The sequence below is a fragment of the Balaenoptera borealis genome (assembly GCF_965194805.1).
Source record: "Balaenoptera borealis genome assembly, contig: HAP1_SCAFFOLD_2076, whole genome shotgun sequence".
Taxonomy (NCBI): Eukaryota; Metazoa; Chordata; class Mammalia; order Artiodactyla; family Balaenopteridae; genus Balaenoptera; species Balaenoptera borealis.
The window spans coordinates 45150-59963 of record NW_028122194.1 but is presented as its reverse complement, the minus strand read 5'-3'; the positions used below and the strand labels follow the sequence as shown (position 1 = coordinate 59963).

General features: G+C 33.5%; 1 protein-coding gene across 4 annotated transcripts in view; it reads left to right on the top strand.

Annotated features, from left to right (window-relative positions):
• Positions 1 to 5516: 5516 nt before the first annotated feature.
• LOC309622307 (ubiquitin carboxyl-terminal hydrolase 25-like) overlaps positions 5517 to 14814 on the top strand; it is a 51103-nt gene continuing 41805 nt past the window's right edge. For 2 of the 4 annotated variants that reach the window (XM_082409424.1, XM_082409426.1), the window contains exons 1-2: positions 5517 to 5709; positions 13419 to 13505. Coding sequence is in view for 1 of the 4 variants with exons in the window: in XM_082409422.1 (XP_082265548.1) it covers positions 13477 to 13505 (29 nt within the window). In the remaining 3 variants the exon portion in view is untranslated. The remainder of the gene's footprint in view (positions 5710 to 13418; positions 13506 to 14814) is intronic. The other 2 variants (XM_082409422.1, XM_082409423.1) reach the window with 2 other exon arrangements.

Genomic DNA, 14814 nt, shown 5'->3' with positions numbered 1-14814 from the left:
GCAGTTGGAAGTGTCATATATTGTTCATAAGAATGTATAATGATATAGCCACTTTGGAAAACTGGGAATTTCTAGTGTATTTCAACATATATTATGCTAGAACTTAGCATAGCCCACGTTTCCACTTCTAGGTATAGACCCTTGAGAAAGAAGCACATAGTGCCTTTACTGATAATAACTAAAAACTGTAAACAACCAAATATCCGTAAGAGCAGAATAGTTAACAGTGGTTGTATATTCACACAGTGGAATACTAAACAATGTAATGGAAAACATTTTCCTGGTACTTTAAAAAATGTGGAGGAATCCACAAAGCAACATGTTGAGTGAAAGAAACTTGACACAAAAGAGTAACTGCTGTGTGATTCCATTTATGTGATGTTTAAGGACAAGCAGAACTAGTTTATTGTGGTAGAAGTCAGAATGGTGATTATCTGAGAACTAGAGAGACACTATTGGTTGGGAAAGGGCATGAGAGAATTTTGGGGAATAATAGAAATTTTCTATATCTTGGTCTGGGTGGTGGTTACATGGGGGGTGGTATTCATTGGTAAAAATTTCACTGAACTATACATTTAGGGGTTGTGTATCTTATTATATGTAAATCACCTCAATAAAATACTCTTACCAAGAAAAGATGTATTTAGCCCTGTTGGTTGATAATCAGTACACAAAATGTTATGTTTTTATGTATAAGAAGGAATGATAAGGAGAAAATTTTAAAAGCTACCATTTATAACACACAAAACTATTAAAGACCAGGAATAAATCTAATAAGAAGTGTGCAAAAACTTCTAAGAAGAAAATTATTAAATAACACTGAGACATATTAATGAATATGGAAATAATTGGAAATGTATTGTGTTTCACAAATTGGAAGACTGAATATTGTAAAACCGGTCAGTTCTCCTTAAATTAACTTATGGGTTTAGTGCGATCACAATCAAAATACCAATAGATTTTTTTTAAAGGAAATGTAGAAGATGAATACTCCCTTCCTCCCTTCCTCCCTCCTTCCCTCCGTCCCTTCCTTCCTCCTTCTCTTCCTTCCTTCCACCTTCTTTTTTCTTTTCTTTTTGGTTGATCTGTATAGCTTAAATGATATGCATGTTTTCCAGTGAGTATGTTGCTTGCTTGAAATAGACTTAGATGATCCAAAGTGGAATGTTTTCTATAATGCAATTTAAATAACAATACAAAAGAAAACAAGCAAAAAAAAAAAAGCCCTCAAAATCAGCACGATAAAATTCTACTAGGAACATGAACACTTACCATAAGTAAGTGCTTTAAAGATTCACTCAATACAGTGTGTGGAAGGAAAAGAGACAGCAAAACATTTTGTCATCTTTTTATATTGTTGAATGCCATGGTCATGACTGGTGTTGAGAAGATAAGGTGATTGTAGTTGGGGTTGGTATTTGTGGCTTTTGGGCTTGCCTTTTTCAGTATGCTACATTTTGTTCTAAGCTATTTCTGAGCTCTGAGATTTGCAGTGTTATTTTTTTATTCTCTCTCTCTACTTGCAGCCTTAATATCTGAAATGTAGCTATTGGCATACTTTACACTTTAAAGCGTGGGTAGAATCATTGGCTTCACTTTGTTTGGTGAGGCCAGGGAAGGAACCCTTATGAGGACTTGGCTTTATATAAAGCTTATATTAATATGCCAGGACTGGACTATAGAAAAGGACAAGGGCTTGGGAATGGAGAGCTCATATTTGGGCTAGAGGTTGGGCTTTTGCCAAAAAAAAAAAAAAAAAATGACAAAGAGATAGCAACATCTAATATTTTAATCTTCCATCTACTTCAAACACTTGTTTAGCCCCCCCCCCCTTTTTTTTTTTTTTTAATCATGTATGCTCTAGGGATGAAACAAATCCATGTTTCTATCCTCTGGATGCTGATGGGAGAGACTGGTTGATTAATAATTTTGTGCAGTGTAATAAATGTGTTTATAAAGTCTTTTAGGAGCCAGGAGGAAGTGGTAGGAGGAAACCTACTGGAGCATGTTGTAAGTCCTTGGTGATTAAAAAACTAAATGTGTTATAAGCTGTAAATCAAGATCACAAAGTCATGGCATTCTTTCATCCACTATTTTTAGTACCGTAATTCTACCATATTACCATATGTTTAAGGAATATTATAATAAATCTACTTCTTTAAAACTCATGCTTTTATTATAATGAATGATGATCTCTACCATATGACTGAATTGAGTTATAAGAATATTTAATTATATACATTTAAGTATGTATACCCACCCACCAAAAATAAATGTGGTTTAGAAATGGATACTTTAAAAAATTTTTATATCTTAGGTCACTTTGAGAAACAGTGAACATGTATGTCTTAAGCTCTAGTCAGTTATTACAGTTTGTATGTAATTTTACCTCTGTAAAAAGTTTTATGGGAATGCTGGAGAGGTGGTATCTTCAGTTTATATCCTTGACTTTCTTTCCCTCCTCTTGTAACAAAAAGTGCAGGTAAGCTGCTTGGTCCTAGAAAGTACATTTGATGCCATACATTCTCCCAAAAGTAGGCAAGGGAACTAAAAAGCTTATATTATCACATTAATGTTTTCATACAACATGAAAATCAAGAGATGTATTTTCTTGGTGGGAGGGGGCTGAAGAGGAGGGTACCTGAACTGACTGTATCGAAACATTCAAAAAATACTTTCTGGTTTTTAGTTTTTAGTAATCTTAACTAGATCTGGAATAAGAAGAATGTCATTATCTCAGGGGAGTCTGGGATGTAGATTTGGGATGGGTTGTTGACACTTGTGGGGAACAGGAGACCTAATTTTACTCAATATGGTCTTGAGGCTGAGTCTCATTTTGTTATTAACTTCATGTGACTTATTTTTATTTTTTCAATTTTTAATTTTTATTTATTTTTTTTAACCTCTATTGGAGTACATGTGACTTATTTTTAGACTTTAATTTTTGTAGACTGGGTACATTTTGTAGAAATTAGGTCTTCTCAGGTTTTCCATGACTTGTCTGTGTGACCTGTTTCCTGGTCACTATGATACAAATGATCTGGTGTGTTGGCATTGAAAAGGGTTATTTCTAATTAATATTTTATTATAATTAGAAGTTTAAAAATATGTAATGGTAGAGGACCATCCACCTAGAAGATTTAGGAATGAGTGTAGTTCTCCTTCACTTTTGATCAGTTTATGCTTTTGGAATATACTGTAGAGTTCTCTTTTTTAATGGTTATTGTACATGCCCACTGGTGCTAATCAACTGCTGTATGCCTCTTCTGTCTCTTATATATGACCACTGGTGCTAATTCTTCTTTCCTGTTTGTGGTATTGTTGCTACTTCACCCAGAACCCATTGCTTGTTTTAGTTCATTCATTTCTAATTACCAATATAGAAATAAGGTTCCTTTATTTATACTTCTGGATATACATACGTTACAAAAGGAGCAAACTTTTCAAATGAAAACACTCCCATTTATAAAAGTCAATAAATAATTAAATATACCTTGTTATATAAAATAGACTTTGGTGTTGTATTTACCTTTTGTATACTATGTGTTAACTTTTCTCTTTTGAAGTAGTCGCCTTGTACAAATTTAATTTTTCCAGTTGATTATTCTTATTCTTATATTATGTTGAATTGTACAACTTGAACAGTAGGAATTCTCTCAAGTTGGCTCTTTGACTTACCTCCCCTTTATGTTCTTTAAAACTTATTTCTGATAAGAGTGGGATGTTCTAGATAAATGCTGATTTTCTTATGCCCCAATTCATCTAACTAAACACCTTCCAAGGAGTTCTAGTACCTTTTAGTGGTCAATAGTTTAAGAGAAAAAGCTTGTATGGGCCGAGGTTGCATGGAGAGTTGATATTTGGGCAGAGTACTGCTGCTAATGTTGGACCACTCTTAAAAGGGTATACTGTTTATTTTTAAATATGTGAGTTTACTTTGATCTTTACATTGTAATGTATCATGTTGTTTTCTTTTTTTTAAAATTAATTAATTAATTAATTTATGGCTGCGTCGGGTCTTCGTTGCTACGCACAGGCTTTCTCTAGTTGTGGCGAGCGGGGACTACTCTTCGTTGTGGTGTGCGGGCTTCTCATTGCAGTTGGTTTCTCTTGTTGTGGAGCATGGGCTCTAGGCGTGTGGCTTCAGTAGTTGTGGCACGCGGGCTCAGTAGTTGTGGCTCGTGGGCTCTAGAGCACAGGCTCAGTAGTTGTGGTGCACGGGCTTAGTTGCTCTGTGGCATATGGGATCTTTCCAGACCAGAGCTTGAACCCGTGTCCCCTGCATTGGCAGGCGGATTCTTAACCACTGTGCCACCAGGGAAGTCCCGATCGTGTTGTTTTCTGCTTTCTTTTTTTCAGTATGTGGTTTTACTGATTCCCAAAGAAGACTCTAGCCTACATTCATATAAGTTATTTTAAGTAATACTGGTTTGGAATCTAACACATTGTATCTAATGTCATTTTTAAGGTTAGAGACAAAAGAATAATTTACTTTTTCTGCATAATTAAGGAAGATAGCTATATTATTTTGACATTAATCTGATAGAGCAAAATCTTTAGGAGAAAGATAGTGTAGCATGAATGAGATTTTCTCAAGAAGCCAAAAAAGTTGAAAAAACTTCTTCTTGCTGAGGTTTTATAATGAATACAAAATGAGTTAAGATATTTAGCTATTATTTATGCTTATTTAGAATAGTAAGTAACACATGTCTTGAGCAGGCAAAAATGCATGGTTAGTTTATATGTGGGGATTAGGGTTTTCCAGCATGTTGTTGCATGCTTAAGAGCAAGAAGAACACCATTAAGCAAAGTAGCATTACTCTTAGCCGTGTTTAGATATTTTAGATATATTTTTAGATATTCTGTAGGTGCATTTATTTTGAAGAGGTTAATCTTTTATTATTCTGATATGTAGATATTTATTTCAGTAGATTTTTCCCTAGGCAAACTTCTGGGTAAAAAAGTGAACACATAAATATTCTCTCCCTTTATTTAGCTCTTGTAGAATCATGGATCTCTAGAACTGAAAGGAACCCTAGAATTTACCTTACCCTTTTTATAATAGAAAAGGAAATTAATGGTCAGAGGAATAACAGTACAGTTTTTTTCAATTTTTAGTTTTCTTGATTCAAAGTAATTCTTATAAAAATTAGTCATTATGTTATATTGTAAATATGTACTTCAATACAGTGACTTTTCAGAAAACTTATCTAGGTACTGTATCCATGGTACTAAGCCTCTAATTTGTTGAAACATAATTTAATATATTTCCTATTACATAATGCTGTCTTTTTGTGTTTGAAATTTCCTTTTTCTGAGAAAAATAGGCTGCATGCCTCTTGATGTGTTGGCATTGCCACGGCTATGTTCTTAAAGAAAACTAGCCTCTGCTTGAGTAAATTTAGTTTTAAATATTACTTCCCCAGATGGATTGTCTAGAGCTTAATCTATTAAAATCCTTAGTTTATAGTATGCTATTTTCTAGGGTACAGCACTAAATTAATACTGTACTTTTTTCCCCCATCATCTTCTTCCCATTGTTTAAGAGTTCTTGAAGCCAGCATAGCAGAAAATAAAGCATGTTTGAAGAGGACACCTACTGAAGTTTGGAGAGATTCTCGAAACCCTTATGACAGAAAAAGGCAGGACAAAGCTCCTGTTGGACTAAAGAATGTTGGCAATACTTGCTGGTTTAGTGCTGTTATTCAGGTAAGAGTCTTTATGCAGATCTTATTTGGTGGGCCTGACAGCAATGGAAAGTGGGTTGGGGTTGTGTTTCTTTTAAGCTGTATACTTTATATATAACTGCAGACCAGGTTTTAGTATGCCTTTCTGTCTACTAACCTAGTTTGGGGATTGCAGTATTCCCCACCCCACTTTGTTCCTCATTCCCAGTATGGAGTTTTAATGATAGAACACTACCTAATGCCTTATTCAGAATTAATTTTTCCTCCTTCCCGTTTGTTGGGAATTGTCAGAGTGGAAAGAAAATATTTTTGTATATAAATCCCTGCAAATTTAGGGAAGGATGTAACCAAGATATGAAACCAAAACTGTGTTTTTTTGTGAGTCAGATCAGAATTATTTATATATAATGGAAAATATCATTCAAGAATTATAGTCATTTAAATACTATTTTTATGTAAGAGAGCATTTTATTTGAGGAGGGAACAGATTGACAAATAATTCTCAATACATATATGAGAATGACATAAAGAATAAATGTTGATAAATCAAGAATAACATATTTTCTTTCTAACTTGGAAAGGCCTTAATGAAATGTTTCTTGAGCTTCTTATTCTAAAATAAAAAATGTTTGTATGCATAGATATCCATCATCTTCTCAATTTGGAGTAGTTTTCTTTTTTTTTTTTAAACTTTTATGTGATATGACTTTTGTCATAAATCTTTACCATCCTCAGACATTGATAATGTTATCTGTCAAATTGCAAAACGTTAAATTAAAGTCTCCTTAAATAAAACAATCTGTGAATAATAACATGCTCTTAATTTTAATTGCCATTTAGGAAAATTAGTATTTGTGCTTATTTTCCTAACACAGCTGAATTGTAGCTTATTTATTATTTCTGATGAGTACTTTTAAAATCATTAGATGTTTTCTAATTTACATTCTTTTACATTCAAAATATCTCCTCATTTTGTACTTTTCCAAAACTGTATATGGCGTAAACTTTCATATGATATTAAAGCAACTCACAGGTTATTAAGTTCATTTCTACAAGGTTGTTAATTGTGTTCTCTAGGCGATTAACCTGTAGTTTTAACTTTTTTTCTACTTCCGTGTTATTTCCAACTCTTTTCTGCCTTTCTGGCAAATAATATTATATAATTTGATTTCCTTTGGTTTTCTGGATTTATGCCTCACTTTTTAATAAACTGTGGTATACACTAATTAATAATATGCTATGTTATTTGTTTTCCAGCCTATTAAAATGTTAAGGAATACCTGGATTAGCATAAATTTGTGATGATACTTTTGTTCTTGGCCTTGAATATGCATTAATTGTTCACTTACATGCCAACAATATCTCAAACTTTATTTACTATCTTAATCTCTTAGATCTTCTTACTAGGCTACCTTGCTTTACTTGCACTGTTAGTAAAGGCTTTTGCATTTCATTGTTCAATCTAAATTTCATAATTTAGTCATCATTTTAAAATATGAAGCACCGTTTTAAGGCTCTGATCTGAGTGTTTATGAGTATGCTTTGCAGCCTGTATTTGGACAAGTAGATGCTACCTTTACACTATTACAGCCAGTAAATGAGGCTCATTGGTTAGCTGTTTCTCTTAGAAAACTATAAGAAGTAAGAAAGTGCTTCTAAAAAATCAATAGTTTAGTTAGAATAAACACCTAGGAGAAGTAACCGCTAACCTTGAAAAATTTGGATTATAATAAAGTAATAAGATACTGACTTGGGGATGTGGAAAAACATTAAGCTTCAGAGTTCAGAAAATTGTGGGTGGGAAGAAAACTTTATCTGGAGATAACTTCGTTTTGTTTTTGAATGTAATTTTAAAGTCTCTTAACCCATTTTAAGTACCTTTTACTTTTCATTTCTAGTAATTGAAATATTATATTTTTTCATTTCTTGACATTTGCTTAATTCCACAGACATCTGAAATATAACAGTTTATCATCATAAATGGAACTTTTCACTTATGAAAGAAAATTTGGGTAGGAAATCTATATTAGTGTTGGAAGTTTTTTAATTGTATTTTCCAAAGCAAGGTGGAACTTGTTCAGACTGTGACATAAATGTACTGTGAAGTTTCAATTACGAACTTTTCTCAGGGATGGAATTTATTATACTTAGTTGGCAAGACTAGTATGAAACAACTGGGAATTCTTTTCTTTGTAAATATTTCTACCAATTATAGTAGTTTACTGGGATTATAAATCTCTAACTTCAGAGTAGGTAATGAGGATAGACTACAGAAGGCACAGCTTTGTTATATTTGTTCCTTTAGGTACTGAGACCTAAGTATTTTGGAATAAAAGGGGAACAGAATATCAGAAATAGACTGTAAGCAAAGAGAAGGTTGTACAGAGAATGGCTTACATAATCTTTTGGATGCTAATAATATTAGCCTGACTGTCTTTAGATTGGGCATCAACCAGTTATCTAGTCAGGACTATTTTCATCCTGTTCAAAAGGAACTTTTATGTAGAAAGTACGAATTGGGGCTGCTTTTTCCACTAGGGTGTCAGTGAATTAGGTAGTTACTTATAGGAATATGTTCTCCTCTTTCTCTGGTTTGGGGTGTTAAGTTCAAGTAATCCGTGGATTCTCATGATAAACCTTAGCACCATTCCCGTTTGGATGCCTCTGAGATGCTCAGAAGTAAGGTGCTCATACTTCTCAGTTTGCCTGGTACAGTCCCAGTTTACTCACATGGCAGCTCTATCAGCCCCTATTAATTAGTCTTGAAGCCCTTTTTCATACTCAGAAGGGTTATGGGTTGGATGATAAGGTATATGGTCGCCTTATGCATAAATTATGAAACTCTAAGTTGACTAAAATACAGGCATCCTGAGGGCAGAGAGCACATCATCTAAGTCACTGTTCTGTACCAGTGTATAGTAGAGTGTCTGACACGTTGGAGGAACCCTTTAAGTAATTACTGAGTTAGTAAATGAATGAACCGTAAAGGAGCATATATTACTTATGGTGGAATTGAAGACTTAAGGTGCTTCTACCACTCTAATGTATTAAAGTATGGTATTGAAAAGGTGCTGCAAGTTTTCAAAACATTTCAGGATATCATTTAACGTGTTTTTCATAGCACTTGCTTTTGTCTCTAATTTTCGTCAAAGAACATGAGTACATAGTTCAAAGAGAAAACCAAAAATTCCATAGCAATAAAAGCCTTGTGAAAAACAGCAGTCCTCTGCTCCAAACCACCCTGCCTGAGAAACATAGTCCTGCTTCTTAAAGGCATCTACAACCAATTCTAGCTGTTTCTCTTGCTATCTTCGTTTTTCTAAATGACATGGCTTTCTGCAAAGATAGATGAGGATTTAGCTCTTTCATTTCACCTACCTAGAATTGCCTTTCCTTTCATCTCCCAACATAGTTATATCACCAGTTAAAAATAGTCAGTAGTCAGTGTTTACATTTTCTTTGGCTTTGTAGACATTGTGGTGGTTTACTAAGACTACCCCTCTGTAATTCTTTGTTTTCCTGGAGTTGTCAGTTGCCACCTTTTCTTCTCTCTGTTTTCTGTATACTTATTTATCCTTAAAAATTTCCAGCTGCTTCAACCTCTCTTTTGAGGTATTATCAATAGTGTGTTTCATATACTCAAACATCTCAAACATGTTAACTCTTTTTTTTTCTTTTTTTTTTTCTTTTTTTTTTTTTTGGTGAGGGGAGTCCTTTACAACATGAGATTTCTGTGCCTCAAATCCAGACTGGATTCTCATTTTTTTGTGGTTTAAGCATGGTTGCTAACTTTCCAAAAGCAGGTCTAGAGAAAGGGAATTGGGGAAGGGACAATTGGGGGTCAGTTGGCAGGCTTTCACTTAACCCTGTTTGTAGCCCTGAATCTCATCCTACCCTGAAATACACTATGACTGATTTTTATGAACCTGAGTCAGTTAAGTTATATTCAAAGTTTAAATTTCCCTGTATTCCACAGAGGAGAGAGTACTTGTCTGATGCTTCTCAGTCTGGGAAGGACATAGGGCTTTAATTGCTCTGTATACAGACTTTCAGTTTTTAATCATGCCAGTCTCTTTCTATCTCACCTTGAAACTTATCTGATACCATTTCATTTTTTTAAAAATCCACCAAGGAGAATTTATGTTGCTTTTCCTTAGTATCTTTCATTATAGACAGTTTATGTCTCCCTTTGCTCTCTTGTCATCACTCTTTTTGTTTTCCACAAATTATGTATTTAAACTCTCATCTTCCATTAGCTCTCTGATATTAGCAAGAGTTTTACCAAACTCTACTTTAACAAATTTCAAAATTGACACATTAGCTTTGGACTGAATGAAAGGATACTTGTTTTCAATGTGTATGACTCACAAACACAATTTAGGCAGTAGTGACAATTACTCTTTCCCACCCCTTTTGAAGGAATGTGTTGACTAATAGTACTATGCCTGATTTAGGGTATAGATTGGTACTTAAAATAAATTTCTGTGATTTGTTGTGATAATCCATGGTCACAAATTCTACTTTGGGTAGTAGCATATTAAGTTGTTTTCGGCCGTCTACCTGCTCATATTTTGCTGGAGTCCAAAACAAAACAAAAGAAAAATGAAATCAGCTTTTTGAAGGCATCATAAACACTAAAGCAGTGAGGAATTTTGAGGCTACACTTTGAGAGAACAAGAATTTCAGAGAGTAAGCTTCACATTTTGGGCTGATTTTATCTTTGAGGCAATTTCTGGAGTGACTGCTGATTGGCTGGGGAGCTAAGCAAAGTTTCACACAGGCTTGGAGCCCTAGGAAACACCTGAGATTTTCAGTTAAATTCTAAAGGGCTACACCCTAGAATTAACTGAGAACTGAAAATAGGCCAGGCTTTATAATTTGTGAATCCCAGCTTGAGATTTTCTCAGAATTGATTGGGTTAAGATGATCTAGGTTTGCAAGTAGTCCCAGTTTTGCTGCCGGCCAGAAGGAAATGTAAATTCTGTTAGAAGATACTATCATCTCGAACTTTGAATTTTCTCCAGTTTTTTACATACAATGTCTAGCACTCAAATCAGTCATAATTAGTTATATCAGAAAATAAGACATGTCCAAAATTTAAAAGAAAACAATGGATAATTAGAAATATACCTACAAGGAAACCTAAAAATCGAATTATTTGTTATGTAGCTATTACTGTGCTCAAGGAATTAGAAGCATGATTGAGAATTTTGATAGAAAACTAAAATCTATAAAAAAAGAACAAAATAGAAATTTTAGAATGGAAAAATATGATAAATGAAGTTAAGACATCAGTGGAAGAGTTTAGCAGGATATCAGACACAACTGAAGAGAGAATTAGTCAACTGGACAGTTTGTGGAACATTTTCACACTAAAGCCATGAAATACAGATAAGAGCATATAAGAGATATTTTGGACATGGTGTAAATTGTACTAACACAATTTATTTTTGGTTCCAGAGGGAAACTAAAAGGGAAATGGATAAAAACAATATTTGAAGAGATGACAAAGAATATTCCAAACTTGATGAAAGAGATGAAGCCACAGATTAGGGAAGCAGTAGGAACCAGGTAGTATGAATGTAAAGAATACTACATCAAGGCACATCATAGTAAAACAGCAAAACACTCTAGACAAAGAAAATACTAAAAGTAGCCAGATGGAAAAGGTGTATCGCCTCTATGATGGAGCAAAAATAAGACTAACGGTTGACTTCTCAACAGAAATGCTATCTTTAAAGTTCTGGGAAAAGTTAACTGGCTGCCTAGAATTCTATAACTAGCAAAAATCTTTAAAAAATGAAAAGAAACCCCACAATTTTCAGTTTAGCAGAAGCTGAAATAATTTGTTACCAGGAGACCCACACCAAAGGAAATTCTAAAGGGTGTTCAGGAAGAAGAAAAAAGTTTTCCAGTGGGAGCTCAGAGCATAGAAGTGGGGTTGAGATTCTCCAGATTTGTCAGTATTCTCTTTCCTATTTAAATTCCTTGTAAGAACAGTCTATACTTTGTCCCCCTTAGTTTTATCCCATTTCTTCAGGACTCATTGCTGCTCTTCTTCCATTCTGCCATTCTACTGGAAAGGTGACTTCCCAATTGACAAGTCTAAAGATTATTTTCTTGCCCTTACCTTATTAGAATGTGGCAACCTTCAACCTTTGCTAATCTTGTCCTTCATGAAATTTGCCAGTGATTCTTTGATGTACTCCAGAATCTTCTGTGGTACTTTATATCTTTGTTGAGAGGTTCCTGACATAGGATTTTTTAAAGCTCTGCAGTTATTCTGATACACAACTATGTTTGAAAGCTTTCTCTACTCCTTTTTCTTCTGTGATCTCATACTCCACACTTCCTTTACTATTTTTATTTTGTCTTTCTAATAGCTCTTTTTCCTCTGGCTTTTAAATGCTGCTTCTTCCTTAAGTTTCTGATTTTGGTCTGTTATTGTACTTATTATTTCTGATTTATAACATCTGCTCTCATTGTTTTAACTTGCAATAACAAGATAGTACAAGGGCAGAGACTTGATATATTTTATTCTCTGCTGCCTGTCTTCCTTGTGTCTGGCATGTAGTGGGTGCTCCATAAATATTTGTTAAATGAATGAATAAATGAATGAATATGTTCATATTGCTTAATTAAAAAATACTTCAGATCACAATTATCACTTTTATGGTTTTACCTTTCATATTTAGGTCTTTAATCCACATCTATATCTATATATCTATATATGACTATTTCTTTATATATAGTGGACCAGTTTTCCCAACACCCAGTGCTAAACAAAATCTTGTTTTCTTATGGATTTGTGGTGCTATTTTTATTTTCTAGCAAGTTGGCTAACCCATCTTTTACTAAGATTTAATACATTATCACCTCCAGTACAATGATTTTCAAACTTTATGAACTGTGTGACTCACAGAAAGGAATACGTTTTACATTGTAAAACACTTTACACATACATATGTATGTAAAAATATCACCCATGAAAATTTTACAAATGATACTCTGGTGAATTGACTGTTTATGACATGTTCTGATATTTTCCATTATATTTTATTTCAGTTTTTAAAATTAATATTTATCATGATGACATTAACGGGTTACAAGCTATAGCTTAAAAACATAGCTGCAGGAAGCTTTTTCATGAGCATCTTTCACATGCTTTCATTATGCTCTACATGATCAATATTACTGTATTTTGGAGTAACACTGCTATCGTTATAATTAAATATCTGTCTCCTTTCTAGGTTGTGTGTCTCCTTGACGATTAGCGATAATACGTAATTTCTTTGTGTCTCTATCACCTAGCATCTGGCCCATAAATTTATTTGTACTATATTTTTGTAGAATTGATACCTCTAGAAAACTCATGCTGAACATAACATGTCTAAAAAGTTCTTGACTTTGCATTTGTGTAGATTTTATTTTGAGGAAACTGCTTAGGCACGTAGTAACATAAAGAAAGGAAACTTTTAATAATATATATTATGTTTTTTTGAGTTGTCCACGAATAATTTTCTCCTTTGCAGTACCGTAAATATTGTTAATGATCAAGAATAATATGTCAAAATTTAAAAAATGTGACTTCTTCTCAGGGAGAAAATAGGCCTTCTTGTGCTAGTGGGAAATATTCTGTATATAAAATAAATCTCTCAGGCCAGTCATATGTTTACAGTTCTGTTAATAGAATTTTCCCTTCGGTTATCTTAAATTGTTGTTCTTTTTCAGTCATTATTCAATCTTTTGGAATTTAGAAGACTAGTTCTGAATTACAAGCCACCATCAAATGTTCAAGAATTACCCCGAAACCAAAAGGTAAAATTATGAAAAATTTTTAAGCAGAGTATATATGGTCTTCATATTCTTTTATCTGTGCTTGCTTTTGGGAATTTGCCAAATCAAATCTGAAATAGTGTCAAATTTGAATGTGAACCTATTAATCTCAGCTACAACAGTAACTTCCTATTCTTGGTTATTATATTGTAAATATGAATTTTTCTTCACCTGTGTGTCAGTAATAGGCCAATTTTTTTGTTTCACTTTAGTAATTGCTTTTTTCTTCTTTTTTCTGGATGTCAAATTTCAGTAAATTTTATAGGTTACCATTTACAATTCAAGGTCTTTACTCAGTTGCCTCCTGAAAAATTGTGTGGAAATCAAAAATTTTTCAGTTATTTCTGTAGATGAGCTCTTTAAAAGGTTAGTTTTGCACTGGTTGTCTTTGCAGTGCAAATCTGTAACTTCTAATATTGTTAGGCAATATAATGTGACAGAGAGCACAGACATCAGGACCACATTGGCTGGGTTCTGGCTGTGGACCTGCTTGATCTAGTTACTGCTCGTTTTCCTTATCTGAAAAGCATAAATAATAACAGCAATTATTTTATAGAGTTGCTGTGAGAATTAAATGAGATAAAACACATAAAGGACTTAGAAGTACCTGGTACATAGTAAGTACTAGGTTTCAGCTGTTGCTAGTTATTATACTGTTCATATTAGCTTTTCAAAAGATAGGACTGATTTGCATTCAGAAATTCATATTAATGAAAAAAATTAATTATGGAGATGATATCCTTGAGTGTAAGACTTCAGTGATCTTGTCATAAAGAAACTGTAGCCCTAAAGGGGACTGGTTGCAAAGACAAAGAAGTTAAAGTTTTAGGTTTCAGTAAAGTGTTGAACTTTGTGTAACCTATTGTTAGTAGTAATAATACGTTATTAAATTATGTTTTCCTTTTAGTGTCTAATTTTGAAAACTACTTTTCCTGCAAACATGTGAAACATTTATAATGCTAGCTAGTGGGAATATAATTTGATTTATAACCAGCTTTTCAGGCCGTAATCTTTGGCCATAAAGTGTCAGACTGATAAGCCGTTTTCAAAAGGGAAGCAAGATCACCTGACCAACTACTCATACTTCCAGAGAAATTAAGCAAACACCTTTCAGTCATTACAGTTTTTACATGAAACTTTTTGGACTGTTGCCTCTCTCTGTCACAATTTGGTTAGTTCTTTGTTCTGATGTCTTGGTTGAAGTATATTTATAATTCACATGATTATTTAGAATTATTACTTGCAATTAGAAAGATATCTAGATAATCCCCCTAGTACTTGGAAATTATTT